We start from the raw sequence: 19,859 nt of genomic DNA on the forward strand, positions 1-19,859 counted from the left end.
AAAAGATTGAAGGAAAAATCGCTTAACCGATTTATATGAAACTTCAAACATCTGATTGAGAACACATGACAATAAAACATACGGAACTGAAGTCTCAATACAACTTTAGCAGTATTGACAACACCGAATGTCCCAACCTCGCTGGAAGCCAATCATCACTGCTCACAGTTCTAGGTATTCATTTTTATTTTTTATTATTATTATTATTTACAGGGCCACGGCGAACGCGTCAGAGTTCCGGAGCTGAGATGGAGGATAAAAAGTCAGATGGTATGTCAGTTTGGTTTTTTTTTTCCTCTTTTTTTCTACTTTTTGAGGTTGTGTATGTTTAATTTTATGTGAAAAGCATTCTATACCTGTTTCAACATGTGCTACAGCTGCTATGTGACACGTGAGTTTAATCAGTTTTTCTTCAGCGATGAAATTATAATTACCTCCAAACAAAGGGAGATGGAGGTTATATTTTCACCCCTGTCTGTCAGTCAGTCTCTCTGTTTGTCTGTGAGCAGGATATCTCAAAAGTTAGACAGATTTGGATGAAAATTGGATAATAGGTTGGGTGAATGACAAGAATCAATTGATTCGATTTTGGTGAAGTTCCAGATCTGGATCCGGATGCAAGAATTTTAATATTTCTATAAAATGTGATGCTTCATAATGAGACAGGGCAAAAAGTATATAGTGTATAGCACAATATTTCAAAAAGTTATGGATGGGTTATGACAAAACTTGGTGGATGAGTTGGGTCTGTGACGAGAACAAGCCGATTAAATTTTGGTTCATGTCCGGATGCAGATCCGGCCGATCATTGGGACACAAAACGTAAACTGTTCAGTCTGGAGGAGGTACGCGCTCTACGGAGTGCCATTCTAGTTTCTTGTATGTCATGAATGCTATTAGATAAAAACTTTGCTGTGGTTAATTTGTGCTGCTATCCATTATTAGATCTGAAAGCTAATGTACTGTCATCATTATTTGCAAATGTGAAATATTGTTCCCTGTTGAGATGAAAGACATAATACCATGTTTTGTTCTCATCGACAGGCACCTGCTTTGAGAGTGTATCATGTTCTTCTGCCGTGTCCTTCAACCTGTCCTGTGATAGTGACCTTGATGATGAGCAGTCGTCCTGCACTTCGGAGCGTCTGACGGAGGTTGATGATTGCCTTAGCTTGAGTTTGGGATCTGGCAAGGCCAGCGCTTGCCAAGATCAGGGTGAGATGGCAGGACATTTTTCAGTCGGGGTGCACAGTCTGGAAAACGAGACCTCTTGTGCCATTGATTCAAATAAGACTTGTCTGAGAACTGATGAGCCTCCATCTTTTACTCCACCTTTGTTGGAGCAGGTCGAATCTGGCACGGCTGATGGTATACGGGACACAGAATGGCTGATGCCAGAGGTAAAGATAGTTCACCCTCCTGGAAGGAATGAACGAGGTGGGAGAGATTCTGTGTCTGAAGGCACTTTGGCGATGGAAATGTTGGTGGAAAAGTACGTGGAAATGCCAGAAGATGACATATCGGTGAAAAAAGAGGTGAAGGAACAGCCAGAGAAAGAAGAATTGGTGACATTGGAGCAAGATAGTGATGATAATTTGCCTGTCCTTGAGGTTGCTCCAGCTTGTTGGCGACCCAATCTTGAGGAGGACAAAAAAGGGCCATTGAGAAAGAGAGGCCTTAGGCGGCTAAGTTTGTCAAATGTTTTAGATAAGAGGATTCGAATGGAGGAGCCAGAGGAACCACCATTGCCATGGGTACACACTGTTGAGCCAGATATCACCAAAACCCCAATGCAAAGTATGGATCCTGATTTAGATGATTTGCCCTGTAGTGCCTTTCAAAGCAATTCCTGTATTGGGCAGCAGGAGTCAGGGTTAGCCCTGCTTTCTTCTCCTGGCCCAGCCAAAGTTCCAACCTTGGACTTGACTCTGGCTGCCGAGTCGGGGGTGATAGAAACGGCTTTCTTGGAGGTTGAGAGGACGGAAGTTTTGAATGAAGACAAAGCACAGGAGGAAGGGTGTGAGGAGGCAGATCAGACAGAAGAGAAATGCAAAGACTTGTCAAATGTCTGTACGTTACAAGGCATGCAGGTCTCATTGGCAGTTGCTTCAGAGCTGATTCCACCGTTGCTGCCCCCATCACTTCCTCTGGGAATGGCGCCACCTGGACTTCCCCCTGAACTTGTCCCATTACCGGTACCCATGGCTTCTGTAGATGAATCCCACAGCGTGAAAAGCGAGAGTGATGCCACCATTGAAGTGGACAGCATGGCTGAATCTCAAGAGTTGCCCTCAGAAGATGTCATGTCCTTGATGACCTTTCCTTGTGCATCTTTGCCAAATTATTCTGCAGAACTTGAGAGCAAAGATCAAGGTGAGTGTACTTGTTTGATTGCACAGCACAATATGATCCAAAGCTATCCTTTAGTGTGTGTTTTGAGACTTTGTTGTTTTTTTTAACATCATCTTTACTCTGATGACCCACTTGCATGAATTCTTCTTCTTCTTCTTCTTCTTTCGGCTGCTCCCGTGAGGGGTCGCCACAGCGGATCATCCGTATGATCCGCATAGTGATTTGGCACATGTTTTACGCCGGATGCCCTTCCTGACGCAACCCTGGTCGCCTCTTACGACACAGGGATATGGTACACCTATGTTAACCGGGGTATACACCGGCCCAGTATACTGGTACTCATTTCGCCGACCTCGGAAGGATGACAGGCTGAGTCAACCCCCTGGTGTATTAATTCATTGGCCCAACGGGGCTTGAACTCAGGACCTCTTGGGTCCCAAGCCGCTGCCCTAACCACTGCGCCAACACCAGGCTCTACTTGAATATTACCTTGCTATCTTGAAGCTTGCCTGGTAGGATGTGTTTAACCTAAAGCACAGTTCTGTGACCTTTTTGAACATTTCCATGAAATCCCTTTCAGCATTTTTGACTCACTGGCATTCTTCATCACCATAGAGTGGACTCCAAACCCCAACCCCCCTCCCTCCCAGGGTCCACTCCATGGTGATAGTTGTCAGCGCCTTGTCATCATGGCAAGGGGGAGGGGTGATGGGCTAAGCCACACCTCCTTCCCCAGGGTGGTGTGGAACCATGAGGAATAATACAAAATAATAATAATAAAGAGGAGGGGGATGGGTATTTAAAAGTGAGGGAGGTAGGGTGAAGGGACTGCAGAATCTGGGACAAATTGTTGTTGCTGTCTCTTCTTTAATCACAGAACCACACACATGTCATCATGCCATACATAGGCAGACCTGGCATTACAGCAATCACAAGAAATACAGGAATGTTCATTACCCTGATGTATACAGTAAATCCAGGTTTGGCTTACGCGGTGTCAACTTTACACACGTAATTTTCTGTATCCCGTTCTGTTTTCACATGGATCTGGGCTCGTTTTAACGTGGTCGTCGTCGTCGTCGTCGTCGTCGTCTTCTCCTTCTCCTTCTCCTTCTCCTTCTCCTTCTCCTTCTCCTTCTCCTTCTCCTTCTCCTTCTCCTTCTCCTTCTCCTTCTCCTTCTCCTTCTCCTTCCTCCCCTGGTCAGTATTCTTCCTCCACCATAGTGTCATGCACTCAGCGGTGCTGCTGTGGTGTGGATGGTAACTGAGACAGGCAATGCCTATAGTACTGTACTCGACCTATCTCTCTTTCTGCATAAACACACATCACTGTTGTTGTGGAATTTGTAAACCGACTCGGTGTAAATATTTTTACTCGAATCGTACAATACACAAATAATCCACTGTCCACAAGCAAAGTACATTTGATAAAAGAACATTTATTACACGGTCCCACGGAGTCTAAAACACTGAGATGTGGTAACATCCACAATGATTTCACGAAACTAAGCTGACATTTTCTGATATATATTGTTACGGATTTGGAAGCCTTGTGCACACAGACAGACAGCCGTCCCCGTAGCTTATTTTGATAAGTATGTGTTTCTAGTTAGAATCCATCCCCGATGTCTAATGAGAATTGAGTGTACGTGCGCTGCGCAGCTATCTGATAGATAGGATTTTTACATCACCTTCACCGACAACAGCACCTTCGCTCCATCCTGACGCCATAACGCTCGCGGTGGGCGGAGTTCAAAAGGGCCTGGCCTTTCTCTCGCCCAATCAGAGAGATGCGAGCGAGTTCCCCGGCAGTCGGCCAATGAGCACAGCCCACCCCAGGACCATATTCCTCTCCCTGTTTGAGGGGCGGTCCACTGTGATGCCCTGACATGCCCCCCAACCAATCACGGGGACGAACGATTTCCCCCGGCGAATGAGGGGCGCGGTGACGTGAGACACGTCTCCCCCACCAGGTTTTTTTGGTGAGGAGGGTGTTTGGATATGGACACCCAGCAGTATTAAAAACAAAACCTGTCAAAGGGTGGAGGAGCACCTTGTGAGCCAACGGCCGTCCATATCTAGTGCCCAACTGTGTCTGCGGATGTCCTCCTGCAGTCGGGTTACTTCTTATTAGGAGGTTGGTGGCAGGATTTGCACTCTGGCCACCGTAAAACCCTTCATTCCGCAAAACACAAAAACGCAAAGACATCTGAAAACCCACTCTGTGGGAGTACCTCCTGTGCAGCTTCCCTTCGCAGGGCAACTCACCAGAGGACGGGATTGGGGCAAAGCCTTCGGGACCCCCAATCTTTGATGATAGGAGGGAAACCACGGGGTAACATTCCCAGGTCAGATTGCGGGAGAGTGTGTCGGAGTGGTGCTGAGGTGTCGTCTACCAGACGGCGGTCTCCTTGGGTTAACCTGAGGCGGTCCCTTCGGGTGGGTGCCTGGAATGTCCTGTCCCTAAGAGAGGATGATCATTTGGCTCTGTTATCATCTGAGCTCAAGCGTTTAGACATCGGTATTGCAGCACTCTCTGAGGTTTGGAGACGGATTGTGGTGAGATCATGGTGGGTGGTTACACCTACTATTGGTCTGGTTGCTCTGATGGTTACCATTCCCAACTAGTTGCTGCAGCTGTGTCCAAGAAGCTGACTCCAATGAAAATTGAGGTAACACCGGTCAACGAGCGTATTGAGACTAAGGATTCGTCACTCCTTTGGTGTCATTTCCCTGGTCTCTGTTTATGCTCCGACTGAGGCGAGTGATCTCACTGTGAAGGATGCATTCTACGCCGCGCTCGAGTCTGTGGTTGATCAGTGCCCCAGGCGAGATACACTTCTCGTCTTGAGGGATTTCAATGCATCAACTGGAACTGATAGGGATGGTTATGAGACATGTGTTGGTCCCCATGGGTCAGGAACTATGAACCAGAATATCACTAAGTTCCTTGACTTTGCAAGAAGTCATGGACTTAGGGTGGCCGGTTCATGGTTTCAGCACCCACAAGCTCATCTCTGGACTTGGCATTCCAACGCTGGCGGTGTGTCAAAGGAGATTGACGATGTCCTCGTTGATGGTTGCTGGACTGCAGGGTCTACCGGAGTGCTCAGTTCCTCAATACTGACCACCGGCTTTTGTGTAGCAACTCTGAAGTTGCACCTTAAATCCAGGAGAATGGTACCATCCCAGCCTTGGCTGGATGTTGCAAGCTCAAGGATGAGAGGGTAGCTGAGGAGTTTGCGAACAAGCTGAGTGGAGTTTGGGCGGGGGGGGTCTGGGTGCTTTGGGGTGTCCTGAAGAGTTGTGGAGTGCCTTCAAGACCACCGTCCTTGATGTTGCCGGTGGATGTCTTGGAACTCACCATCGGGCAAAGAATAATTTTGTCTCTCAAGGGACACTGGATACCATTGACCAAAGTCACAGGGCCAGGCTGAATGGCAGAGCTGAGCTGTTGAGGGTCTGAGGCGTAAAACTTAATGTGCGCTCAGGATGGACAAGGAGGCCTATGTGTGAGGAATCTGTGAGAGGGTGGAGCATCACCTGTGGTCAAGTGATTGTCATGCTGCTTACAGGGGAATTCGCGCATTGCTTTCATCCAAGCCCATCCCTCGGTGTACTGCAGTTAGAGCAGAGGGTGGAAGGCTCTTGACAGAGGAGTCTGAAGTGAAGGCCCGCTGGGCCGGTTACTTTGGGCGGTTGTACCAGGATGATCCACCAGCTGTCGAGTTGGATGTCAGGGGTGTTACAATCCCTGTTGCTGACCCTCCAATCAACTGTGGTCTACCTTCGCTTGTGGAAACACAGGCTGCAGTGAACCGGTTGAAATGGGGTGAAGCTCCAGGGATCTGTGGCATCCATGCTGAACTTCTCAATTCTGGTGGAAATGCTGCATTCATGTTGTTGCATACAGTTCTGTGCTCTGCCTGGAACACAGGCATCATCCCAACTGACTGGAAGAGGGGCTTTGTTGTCCCTCTCTGGAAAGGGAAGGGTGATCGCCAAGACTGCAACAACTACCGAGGGGTGACGCTGCTCTCAGTGCTGGGCAAAGTCTTTGCTCGGATAATTCCTGATAGGGTTCGCCACCATCTGCTTGAGCACCAGCTTCCAGAGCAGTCAGACTTTACACCAAATAGGTCAACGATTGACTGTGTCCTTGCTCTTCGGCTTCTCACCGAACGCAGACGAGAGTTTCGGCAGAGGCTGCTTGCAGCCTATGTTGATCTCTGTAAAGTCTTCGATCCAGTGAATCGGGATGCCCTCTGGAGGATTCTTGGTCTTTGTGGGGTGCCACCAAAACTGATCGATCTGATGTCTGAACTCTGCTCTGGTACTGAGAGTGCTATGAGATGTGGTGGTACCATCTCTGACATATTTCCAGTTGTTACTGGAGTTCATCAGGGGTGTGTACTGGCCCCCACACTTTTCAGCACTTGTATGGACTGGATTCTAGGGAGGATGTCGGAGAGATCAAGCTGCGGTGCATTGTTTGGGAATGTCAAGATCTCTGACCTTGATTTTTCAGATGATGCAGTCATCTTTGCAGAGACTAGATATCCTTTTGGGGGCCCTCGAGGTGCTGAATGAGGAGTCGGAGCCACTGGGATTCCGGGTTTCCTGGATCAAAACTAAGATCCAGGCTTTCAATGACATCTTGGATGCTGCTGTTCTGTCTGTGCCTGTTTGTGGTGAGGATGTTGAAGTTGTTGAGAGATTCACTTACCTTGGCAGTGATATTCATGTCTCTGCTGGCTGTGAGTCAGAGGTCAATAGACGTCTGGGTCGGGCCTGGGGAGTCATGGATTCACTGGATCATGGGGTGTGGAGCTGCCGTTACCTGTGCGGGAGGACGAAATTCCGAGTCTTCAGGTCCTTGGTGCTTCCAGTCTTGCTCTATGGATGTGAGACTTGGACTCTGACCAAGGATCTGAGACGGAGACTTAATTCCTTTGGTACCAGGTCTCTTCGGAGAACCCTTGGCTATCGCTGTTCAGGTTTTGTGTCCAACGAGCGGTTGCTGAGAGAGACTCGGGTGAGATTTGTTACCTGCATGGTCCGTGAGTGTCAGTTGCGGCTGTATGCACATGTGGCTCGTTTTCCTGACGCTGATCCTGCTCACCAGATTCTCTCAGAGAGGGAGTCTCGTGAGTGGTGGAGGCCAATGGGCCGACCACGTGCCTTGTGGTTGCAGCAGGTTGACCAGCATCTCAAGGAGATGGGGATGGTCCTGGCATCTGCCTGGGGGAAGGCCAGACGGAGGCCCCTGTACCGGCGGAAAGTACCGGCGGAAAGTGGACGTAGCGACGCGCTGTTCTGGCACATGCTCCCATACCTGACCTGACCTAACGGGTCATGCACAATAGAGTTGGTCATTTGTTTGTGACAAAAAAATGGAAGACCTTCAACACCATCTTTTCCCACCCAGGCAAAAATAAAATTCCTTTCCTGCAGTAATTCTCTACAGACTCCTGTAAATGGACCTGTTATCAACTGTAGTATGTGAGAGTACCATTCATACTATAGTTCTTACTGTAGCATTTTTGCCTGGGCATGAAATATTATTTTACATTAACATGTGAAGCATATTGTGATGATGTAGCCTTTGTTAACCCATTCGCTCTTACTTTATATGGTCTCCTCAGGTGCAAAACGCATTCAAGTTGCTCAGAGCGGGGGATCAAGCAAAAAACACAAGCGCAACCACAAAAGATCCAACAGTGGTGGCAAAAAGGACAAGGGTGAAGCAGGTGACTATTTTAATTACAAACATTCACCTTAATGCACATAAATATTTTAGGTTGGAAGAAAAACATAGCCAGCTCCCTTGGTCTGTGACATTCATCTTTATCGGGATGGTCAATCTGTATATAATGGAGCAAGTGTTTTCATGTATCATCATGCATGTACATTTGTATGTATGCATGCATATATTCTCTTTATCCATGAGTTGGACAGCTTCTCTGATGCCCTCCATTATTGTAACCTCAGAAAAAGGAATTGTACATCTGCCATTTTGGTGCTACAGTAAGCCTAAGGCATCTTCGGAAGTGTCATATTCACAAATACCATGGCCTCTCTACAACTTTTCCATTGAGCGTAAAATAACTGAAACAACTGTTGAAAGGATTATCAAATATCGAAAGGTTGTAGCCGATTGGTATCGTAGACATTGTGAAAGCAACATTAAGTATTGGCTTCAGGCCTCTGTTGTCAGCCTCAAGCTCTGTACAAATGAAAGTATCCGAGCTACATAGCCATAATGTATTCCACTGGCCTGCAAAAGCATTCACTCCCCTCCAAAGTTTTCACATTTTGATGCTACCTGAGCTTATTTTCATGAAGCTTTCAGATCAAACTTAAAATATAGTCTTCACAAACTACTCCAAAGTGATAAAGCTAAGAAAATGGAGATAAAATGTGAATGTTATATTCACAGTGAAAATCAGATGATTCTCAGTTGCATAAGTTTTCAAACCCTTTCCCTAATTCGCCCTAAATCATTTCAGGAGCAAATAATTTGTTTTAAAGGATACAAAATAAGTGTAATAGGTTTCTCCTATGTGTGATCAGTGGTTTAACTTTAAAAGTAAGCTTCTCCACTTATCTCAGGAGTTTTAAGGTGCAACTCACTTTGTACAACTAACAAGGCAAACATGAAGACCAAGAAGCTTTCCAAAGAAGTCAGACATAAAGTAGTAGAGAAACACCGTTCAGGAGAGGGTTATAAGAAGATTTCAAAGTCCCTCATTATCCCTTTGTGTATCGTGAAATCCATTATTATGAAGTGGAAAATGTATCATACCACCCAGACTGCCCAGATCAGGTCGCCCATCCAAACTCAGCAGTCGGGCAAGCAGGAAACTGGTTGGGAGGTCGCGGTAAATCCAACAATGACTGAAAGATCTGTAAGGCTCCATGTCTGAGATGGGGGTCAGTGTTCATCAATCGACAGTATCCCGTTCCCTTCACAAAGCTGGCCTCTATGGACCGGTGGCAAGAAAGAAGCCATTACTGAAAAAGACACATCTAAAAGCTCATATGGAGTTTGTTAAAAAGCATCTTAATGATACTGCAGGCATGTGGACAAAGGTTTTATGGTCAGACGAGACAAAAATTGAACTTTTTGGTATAAATTCAAAGCGTTATGTCTGGCGCAAACCTTACACTGTACATCACCCAGTCAACACCATCCTTACTGTCAAGCATGGAAGGGACAATGGACAGTACAAAGTGCAGGAGAACAAGAAAACCTGCTCGAGTCAGCCATGAATCTAAAACTGGGTAGGAGATTCACATTTCAGCAGGGCAATGATCCGTAGCACAAAGCTAAGGACACACTGGAGTGGCTGAATAAGAGGAAATAAATGTTCTTGAGTGGCCCAGTCAAATTCCTGACTTGAACCCAATTGAACATTTATGTTGAGACTTGAAAATTGCAGTCCATCACCAATCCCCATCAAACTTGGCAGAACTAGAGAAATTTTCATGTGAAGAATGGACAAAGATTTCACCATGTCACTCCACAAAGTTGGTACAGACCGACCCAAAAAGACTCCCAGCAGTCATTGGTGTGAAAGGTTCTTCCACCAAGTACTGACCTCAGGGGATGAATACTTTTACAACCAATTGATTTTGATTTGTACATGTATTTTACAGGTTTTTCTGACATATAACCTCCTTGAACAAAGCAGTGTTTAGTTTAATCTCTTCATTCATGAATTAGAAAGTTAATTTGGAAAAAAATGTTTCAACATGATCCGTAATTCATCTGAATGTGGCATTATTGGTAAGGGCTGATTACTTTTGCAGGCCCCTGTGCAGCACGCACGTTTTTGCTTCACGTCTGTAACATGGGTTATTATTGTTTTTTCGGGAGTGATCGAGGCAGTGGTCTGTTGCCCTATATACACCACCTAAATAAAGGGATTTGTCAGAAGAACATGTTGCACACCTGAAACAAGATTGCCTGTAGGTTGGGTATTCTACTAGTCTCTCTACTGAGTGTGCACGCAAGTGTTGAAAATTTCTCTTTTTGGTCACATGAGCATTTTCTAATGTCATGCAGGTCACGTGGTATATTTTTAAACCATGGTTTTGCATGTTTTTTCTGAACTTATGCAAAAGCTAAGCAGAGCTCACAAATGCACGTGTAGTGTATGAAGACAGTCGAGCCATAAGAGAGTTGCAACACATTCATTCTGCATGTGATATTTGCCAGTTCATGGCACACAATTAATTGAATTGGATGTTGCGATCGGTATGCTTGAGAAACAGGTGGCACATGTGGGAAGGGGGGGGGGGGAAGGAGAGAGAAGGGACACGGAGACACATTTTGGCAGATGTGGAACATCCATTGGGGCAGTTTTCTTTGGTCTCATGGAACCAAAGAACACTGCTGTATTCGTTCTTCCACATCTGCAGATTATGTTGACACGTTTGCTTTTGTGAACACAATGCCGAGCATCGATTTGTGATGGCCCCAGCTCCATGAAAGAAATTCCGTTTTGGGGCACCTTTAAAAAATATTTAAACCACAACATGGGTTTAAAAATGGAGCCGGCAAATGAAGACAACTATCCTGTCCTGTGGTAACGACAATGGCAGGTGCCACAGGCTTACGAATCGATGGGCGCAGTGAGCGAAAAGGCTTGGGGAGGGGAAGCGAAATTTCCGAAAGCTCTGACATTGAGGCAGTCAGCACACCCATGGGTAGTGAGGAGTTGGAGGGTACCTCAGGCTCTGAGGGTAACAGTGAGAGTGAAAAAGAATGCATGGCAACAAGGAAAATTGTCCACAAGCCCCAAAAGCATATGGCCTTGGGAGTCTGCTGACTAATGGTGGTAGCCAGCAAATATCCTTTGCCACTGACATAAAGCAAAAAGAAACATTCACATGAAGAGGGTAAAGAGGAGAGAAAAAGGACACGAAAAAAAACAGAGACTTACAGCAATGAAACAAAAGCATACTTGATGGAAATTATAATGAAAAGGTTATTCCTTTATGGAAACAACAAGGTGAAATGGCCAACGATGTGGAATGATCATTGTGAGGGCAAAGGTAGGAGGCTGCTCCAAGCTCTCTCTCCATAGGAAGGCCTTTCCAAAAGTAGGTCACACTGCAGGAACTCGACACAGGCTGTTATTGCAAATCCCCAGGTGGCATGGCAGGTGGCAAAAAAGTATGGGAAGTAGTTGCTCAAGATGGAATATGGCGAATAATGTGCATGGAACCTCCACAAGATGTTATTTTGGTCGTTTTTCACACAAAATGTTTTCTCCTCAAGCCAGGGGCATGAAATGGTTGAAGAATCTTAGAAAAGCAGATTTTTCATAATTACATGGAATGGGGATAATTTGCCGCCCACTCGCCTAAAAGTTAGAAAATAACACCAAAACAACAATCCATATATAGTAGTGACAACAATGTAGAAAGATCACTTTCTTTGTCTTTTTTTTTTGTGGAAAAATCACTTTGTCTGGAATTTTTAGAACATTTGGTCACAACTTTTTTGAGTGAGCAAAAGGCGGTGTCGCAGCCTCTGCCAGACAAAGGCGGTGTCGCAGCCTCTGCCAGACAAAGGCGGTGTCGCAGCCTCTGCCAGACAAAGGCGGTGTCGCAGCCTCTGCCAGACAAAGGCGGTGTCGCAGCCTCTGCCAGACAAAGGCGGTGTCGCAGCCTCTGCCAGACAAAGGCGGTGTCGCAGCCTCTGCCAGACAAAGGCGGTCGCAGCCTCTGCCAGACAAAGGCGGTCGCAGCCTCTGCCAGACAAAGGCGGTCGCAGCCTCTGCCAGACAAAGGCGGTGTCGCAGCCTCTGCCAGACAAAGGCGGTGTCGCAGCCTCTGCCAGACAAAGGCGGTGTCGCAGCCTCTGCCAGACAAAGGCGGTGTCGCAGCCTCTGCCAGACAAAGGCGGTGTCGCAGCCTCTGCCAGACAAAGGCGGTGTCGCAGCCTGTATCAGCTGGCATTACACTGCCAGTGTGGCTTGGCAGGAGAATTACCTCTTGTTTTGTTCACATGTCTTGTAACTTGGAAGCCATTTTTATGTGATTTATGATTTTTTTTATCGTGTAATTTAAAATAAACAAGTATCTCGCCACAAAATGCTACAGTGGCACTCGCTTACATCCGTGATGATGACATCAGAGCGTCGCTTCCCTCATTCTCTCCTACGTGGCTACATCATTACGTTTGTTGTGAAGTGGTGATAAAGTGAATTTTATTTACTCAATTTCCCTGTGCATTACAGTGCAAACATTTATTTTATACAAATTTATTTGTAATATTGGTGATATTTTAATTATTTGAAATATAAATAGGTCCATGTGGTCAAAATGGTCAAGGGTCTAAGCTCTCTAATGTCTCCTAAGGGTGTCAGGGGTCTTTTGGAATCTCTGGGTCTTTTTGGTCCTCGGAGACTTTTGGGTCTTCAGGGTCTTTGGGGTGTTTTGAGTCCTCTCAGACTTTCGGGTCCTTGGTGTCAAAAGGATCTTGGGAGTCTTAAAGGGTCTTCAACATTCAAAGGGGTCTTGGCAGTCTTAAGCGTCAAAAGGTGCATTCCAATAGGACGTAATTAATAGACGTACTGTATGTGTATGATATCAGAGTGCAACAAACGTTCAAACAGCACGTAATGAATAGACATGTACTGTAGTCACATGGCTTCACTGTGAACGGAACATTCCAAGAGTATGTCATTAATAGTTGTACGTGCAGTCCGTGACCGTTTAAACAGTACACAATTAATAAATATATAATCACAGTTTCACTGTGAAAGGAACGTTCCAATAGTATGTAATTTATAGACTTTATGTAGTCTGCAAGCAACGTTCAAACAGGATGTGATTCGTCGGCATATAGTCACACGACAGACTGACAGACGTACCGTGTGTGTGTGTGTGTGTGTGTGTGTGTGTGTGTGTGTGTGTGTGTGTGTGTGTGTGTGTGTGTGTGTGTGTGTGTGTGTGTGTGTGTGTGTGTGTGTGTGTGTGTGTGTGTGTGTGTGTGTACACATATTAACATACATATTGTTGCAGCCACAGATACCGAGACACCAGCTTGTGACTCAGGGGGATTAATCCCCGGTTGTCCTCGGTAGAGCCGGACCTGGGGCCACCGCTCACATTTAACGTTGTGGTACGGTAGGTTGTATTAAAACCACGAACGCCACACAGTCGGCCACGAGTTCCAGTGTCCACCATCTAATTATTCCGTTTACCACGTGGTCACAACATTTAACGTTGTGGTACGGTAGGTTGTTTTAAAACCACGAACGCCACATCGTCAACCACGAGTGCCAGTGTCCACCATCTAATTATTCCGTTTACCAGAGGTCACGTGGTTACCTGAGCGGGGAGTGTGCCCTCGGCAAAGCACCAATATTATCTCGATTAGATCTTAATTAGGGCGGCCGAGCGTTTTAACCGCTGGTGCATGCCGACGATTTTTGGTCAAATCTGTGGTAATTACCTCAGTCTATCTCAGTTCGGACAATGCTAGCCCAATGGAAGGAAAGGACAAACATGGACAGGTTGGAAATCGACAAATAATTTATTAATAATAAAATAAATAAATAAAAAAACTTTATTTTCTGAGGTAAATAAAGAACTAATTTCAAAGCAAAATCAATCAAAATGCCAGGAAAGAGACAAAGAGCAGATGCTTATCGGGAGTTGACTTACAACTAAACACAGACAAGGGTACCCAACGGATCATTCAGGGGGAGGGAAGGGGAAAGAATCGTCTCGCTCACCAGAAAGTCGTCCATGAAGCGAAAACGTCCTGAAATGCGTGCGTGCATGTCACGTCCGTCGCCAGCACCCAGCTTTACCGTGCACCCTCTCACGGGACAGCCTTGAAAGCCAGTTGAAGTCTGGAGGGCACCGAGGTCGTCCGTCGTGGGTTTAGACCCTGGTGTTGTTGGTCATCGACCGTGCCTCACTTGTTGGCGGCGCTACTCACACCCACACGCGCACCACATGCTCGTTTGCCGAAGGACTGGGAAGGACGAATTGTCTCGTCGGTGCTGGTCAGACACCTGCTTTTTGCTCGCTTCTCTCGCCCTTTGCTTTTTCCTCTCTCCTTTTGCCTTTTCTTTTTCCTCTCGCTTTTTCTCCTCACGATTTTCTCTCTTCACGATTTTCTCCTCATGCTATTCTCTTCACACTTTTTCTCTCCTCTTTTCTCCTCACGCTTTCCTCCTCACGCTTTCCTCTCCTCACGCTTTTTCTCTTCACACTTTTTCTCTTCAGAACGTACCTCTTGCTCGTTTTTATGTCTCCGCGGGGTGCCGTCCGCCCCAAGCTCACCCCGCCCCACTGGCACGTGGTTACCCTTACGACCCGTGCGCCCCCAAAAAGGCGGGCGACGGAGCTCACGAAAGATTGCCGCTGAGGAAGAATGGGGGTGGGCATTAGAGCTCGTGAAAGAAATGTGTGTAAACGTGTCTGTTGTAAAGAAAAAATCTTCCCATAAGAGAGGGGATCTATCCTTTACCCTTCTCAACGCATCACATTTAAGATCCCATTAGACATGTGGATGGGGCTCATGTGAACATGCATTTCACGGAAATAACTGTCTGAGGACCCTGGATGTGTGGATGCATTCATCAGACCGGATTCTGAAATCCGTAACAATATATACATACACACACACACACACACACACACACACACACACACACACACACACACACACACACACACACACACACACACACACACACACACACACACACACACACACACACACACACACACACACACACACACACACACACACACACACACACACACACACACACACATACACACACACACACACACACACACACACACACACACACACACACACACACACACACACACACGTGTGCTGTGCAGCAGTGCACCCTCACCCTAACAGCAAATAGATAAACCGTTATCTCATCTTGGGGTTGTTGCCATTTGCTGTAGATTTACATTTGTAAACAACTCCAGCAAAAAGTTTATCTTGGTTTGGAATTTTTATTTATTTATTTTAACTTCGTAAGAGCTGCACAACTCTGGAACTGTGCTTAAAAAGACAAACACATGGGTGGCTGTGGTGTGTTCTTTGTGACAAACGGATTATTCATGACAACAATGGGTTGCATTACCTTATGCATCTGCAAAAGAGGGTTGGAATCTTTGTTCACTGATTTTTTTTTTTTTTTTTTTTTTTTATCAAGCTCTGTTTAAAATTTTGTCTTCAGGTAATAGCAGTGAAGACAGTGAAGAGATGTCAAGTGTTGATGACATTCACAAGCACAATAAATCCCAGCACCAACACCAGCATCAGCATCAGTCCCACTGTGGAAAATCAACAAAGTCCGGAAAGTCACCAGGCCATGGGTTGTCACCAAGCCACATGACCGAACGAGACTCAAGCAGCCCAACTCGGCACAGGGGGGGAGTCCACGTCGGTGAGTCGCTTCACAAATGTTACCAACAGATTCACGGATGACACATCTCATTGGATGATTTTAATGGACACCACGGCAGTGGCTCACACCAAATGTCGTATGGTGGTTTGTATGGTTGGGATGTTTGTCGTATCTTCATTTGAAGAGTCTGAATCTGCTTCCTCGTTGTGATCCCGCCAACAGACCTGACGGATCTTTCACCACCTGAACGGATTGCATTCCTGCAAGATAAGCTGCAAGAAATCCGTCGTTGTTACAACTCGCTTAAGCTCGAGGTCGCATCCATTGACCGCAGACGGAAGAAAATGAAGAGGAAGGAACGTGAGAGTAAGTGAGCAACAAGGACAGTGTGGTGGATGCGAGAACGGATGCCTCTGCTTTGTTTTGCACTTGTAATTTTAAATACTTTCACACTTGAATCGGGAAATTTTATTTCTTCGTTTAATTATGCTGTTTTGATTATTTGTTTTATTTAACTACTTTGCTTCCTTTCAGAGTATTTTTTGTGGAAATATACTTTGTTATCTTGAAAAAGAGGCTTGATTCGACCCCTGTCTCCTTACCAGCAACAACTACCACTTCAACCTCATCGGGGTCGAGCTCCGAGTCTGCCATCGGTTCGGTGTCTCCGGCCCTGGGAGGTGTTGCATTGGAGTGCAGGTGACCACATTGCAAGATCAATCGAGGATGAGCTTGGCCAAAAGTACCTTCCCCGTGACGCAAACCCTTAAACCCCCGAACATTCCCTCCTCCGGTGTGCCGCTCGATACGATGCGAACCATGAGGAGGAATTGGCCGCTTCCTGTTCGCCATGCTGCTCTCTGCAGTCCACAGTGCAAACGTGCTGAAGCACGTTGTGCCGAGTTAGTTCTGCAGGATGGGGTGTGCACTTCAACAGCAAGAGGTTGTCGCCACATGTTTTGGCGGTCTTGGCGAAACTGAAGATGAAGTGAAAGGTGTTTCGTCTCTTGCAGCGATTATTGCACATTGGAACATTTTACTGCCAAGAACTTGTCTAGTTTAACCGCTAATGTGGAGGCTAAAGTATCTCTCTGTTTTGTACTCGTTTTATTCTGGTGAACATCTTGCCTTTTACACTTTTCTTTGAAAAACTCACATAACAGCCTGCCGATAGATCTTCGGAGATGTTCCAATGTTTCCTGTTACAGACCTTATAAAAGCACACAATGTGGCTAGATTAAATGTTTGTCGGTCACTGGTCTGACCTGCAAAGATCCTTGGTTTTCCGTTTAAGATATTATTTTCTCTTTCTCTTTCTCTTTCTCTTTCTGTCTCTATCTCATCTCAGTGAGAACCTACACAATTCGGAACTCATGTGGACATTGGGGGTGGATTTTGTAGTTGTACATAGATGTGTATAACAGATTTCCTTTACGGGGAACAGTTTTGCAATCCCTCTTTTAACAATGCACTTATTTCGTTCCTTGCTCGATTGATGCAAGATTGTGTACGTCGCCGGAACTGACGCTCGTGTTGTACGGGAAGGAAGGAAGAGAGAGATAAATAAAACCAGCAACTGTGTTTACAAAACCACAACCGTTTTGAGAGTTCACCCTTCGTGCGGTTGCGTTTTTCGAACATCAGACGTGCACCATTCATGCGTCCACACTTGCTTCTATCTATCTTAACCCCACGTGTCCATTGTCACCCCTACAATTAGCTCAATGCACTATTCTCGGATAGTACACTGTTTCCACTTCTTGTCCACTGTCTTTTATATATGAAAAGCTGATTTCTTTATTTTTGCAAGAAAAAAAAAAAGAAGAAATTGAGATCGACAAGGCAGATATTTAAAACTAGGTTTGTAACTTTCTAAAGCTTAAATTTCGTATGTTAAATTGTGGATGAATGGATGCAGATTATATTTATTCAGAAGATGCAACTGACATGTTTTGTATTTTTATCTATTTTAAATTTCTTAGATAAAAAGATGCAAAGCAATCCTTCATTGTTTTTTGTTGTTGTTTTGTTTTACAGTCCTCTGTGGGTTTTATTTCAGAAGCAGAAACCATTTGCTTTGAGCCAGAAAGAGCGATTGGTGTGTAAGCTCGAGCGGGTTGGATGGTGAAACGCTTGCCGTGCCCGAGCCGAGGCGGTGGGCTCGCTCGCCGTCCTCGAGCTGAGGCCACGGACAACGTGTGCTGCCAAACCTTTTGTTCTGGCTTCGAGAGTTTTTTGGCTGTTTTGTATTCCACTCGTGTACGAAGAGCAGGTGCATTTTGTCTTTGCTGCCCCCCAACCCCCTTCCCTCCTCACACCCCCACCCATACCCCATCCCACATAATTTGTACAAAATTCAGTTAAATCACTGACTGTGCTGTAAATAGATCTCCTGTATGTAAGATTGGTCCATTCATTAAATATTGTTTGAGGCTCAGCTTTTCACAGCACTCAATTTGCATACAAAGCTGTCATATTGGGACTTTAACAGAGCAAAGCAAATTAATCTGTTCAAGGTTGTACTTTAGGCATTTCCATAGATGCTGCTTTCAGACATTTTCAGAAAGTTGAGCCATCTCATAAGTCTGACTTGTTTCACCAATCACTGTGTAGTATGATTGCATTTAAGGATGGAAATATGGAAAAAAAAATAAAATCAAAACAAACTCATCTTCCATGTTCGCAATCTGTGGTTAAAGATGATTGTTCTTCTGGTTTGTTAATCACCTTGCCCGGTCCCAAAGGGGTGGGAGAGCGTATTGTAATCATTCCGTGTCCTTGAGTGCGTGTGCACTGTCATATACGAACTGAGGTCGTATGTGAAAAAGACAATGAAGGATTGCTTTGCATCTACATTCCGTACTTCCAGAACCACCTCACCTGGAAGAAACAGAATAGGATGCAACTTCCTCCCTGGACACTACAGAGCCCCGACACGAACGCCATCAGACACCAATCGGGAGCTGTGGAAAAGCCGACTTCCACCAAGTATTACAAAACAGCTGCAACAAAATCCCCTCCACATTTGCAAAGATGTGGATGAGGATATCATATTGAGCTGAGAGCTCAGAATCCCAATTTCTCTTCCAATAGATGTGGGGGCACATCAGCTAAGCATTGTTAAACTCTGTAATCTGAAATTTGTCAAAAAGGGCAAATAACTCGGGAGAGGAATTTTAAGTCATCAATTCGTCAACTACACCAGCATTTCTACATGCTTGATATACAACATTTTGACCAATACCAACCCAACAATTTATAGCACCATGTGCCTGGTCCTCACACAAGGGTATGAGACTATGAATTGGTCACAAGAACTCGTTTAAGCTTGGAAACCTAACTCTTCCAGCCATAAAACCCATGACTGGTCATTATTTGTGTGGGGAGTCCATTCAACTTGACCATGTGAGATAGTCTGAAATGATAACTCCCAGCAGTGAGGTCACAAACTTTGCCAAATGGTGGTCACACTTCATGTTAATATCATCAAAAATCCTTGTTTGAGAACGTGGTGCTAATTGTGATTCAGGCCTGTGCTTGCTTTTGCAAATCGTAATTCGGACCTGTGCTTGTGATTAATTTATTTAAGGTATCCTTGTGGATGCAGATCTGTTCAGTCCTCTATGTCCAGATTTTGTTGCAGTGATTCATTGTCCCCCAAGTGTACATGTTCAAGGAGAAAAGCAATATTGGCATTTACCCTGCAATGTGCCACCTCGGGTCCAGTCATTTTCCAATTTGCAGCACACTATCAAGTCTTTGGTACGATTCGGCCGGGGTTCGAGCCGCTGACCTCCCAGACTCCGAGCAGACTCTCTAACCTGTGGGTCTGCAGCCCGTGGTTCCGGAGCCGCGTGCATCTCTTTCGGAAACGTACGTGCGGCTCCTGACTCTGATCGATCAAATCCGGTTTTTCTCATTATCATTGACAATTTTCAGAATGATCTTTGTGTCGTGAAAGGATAAAATAATACTTGAGAACTTTGGCAAAGATAAAAAGGCAAATCCATCCAAATATCGGCAAATTCTGTGAACATGGCTTTCACATTGTGTGCCACGCATTATCCGCTAGGCAGTTATTTCAGCCATTTGTCGGCAATATTG

The 19,859-nt window shown here is 45.5% G+C and overlaps 1 protein-coding gene across 12 annotated transcripts in view; it reads left to right on the plus strand.

Annotated features, from left to right (window-relative positions):
* Nucleotides 1–18,425, plus strand: part of ARID4A (AT-rich interaction domain 4A) — a 126,835-nt gene extending 108,410 nt beyond the window's left edge. For all 12 annotated transcript variants that reach the window (XM_085887202.1, XM_085887206.1, XM_085887209.1 and 9 more), the window contains 6 exons: nt 214–270; nt 1,045–2,373; nt 7,998–8,102; nt 15,585–15,794; nt 15,978–16,121; nt 16,361–18,425. In XM_085887202.1, coding sequence (XP_085743328.1) covers nt 214–270; nt 1,045–2,373; nt 7,998–8,102; nt 15,585–15,794; nt 15,978–16,121; nt 16,361–16,458 — 1,943 coding nt within the window. In that variant the 3' untranslated portion in view covers nt 16,459–18,425. The remainder of the gene's footprint in view (nt 1–213; nt 271–1,044; nt 2,374–7,997; nt 8,103–15,584; nt 15,795–15,977; nt 16,122–16,360) is intronic.
* The last annotated feature ends 1,434 nt before the right edge of the window (nt 18,426–19,859 follow it).

This window comes from Eptatretus burgeri, chromosome 7, assembly GCF_056783735.1.
Source record: "Eptatretus burgeri isolate ZD-2024b chromosome 7, Ebu_testis_v1, whole genome shotgun sequence".
In the NCBI taxonomy this organism is placed as follows: Eukaryota; Metazoa; Chordata; class Myxini; order Myxiniformes; family Myxinidae; genus Eptatretus; species Eptatretus burgeri.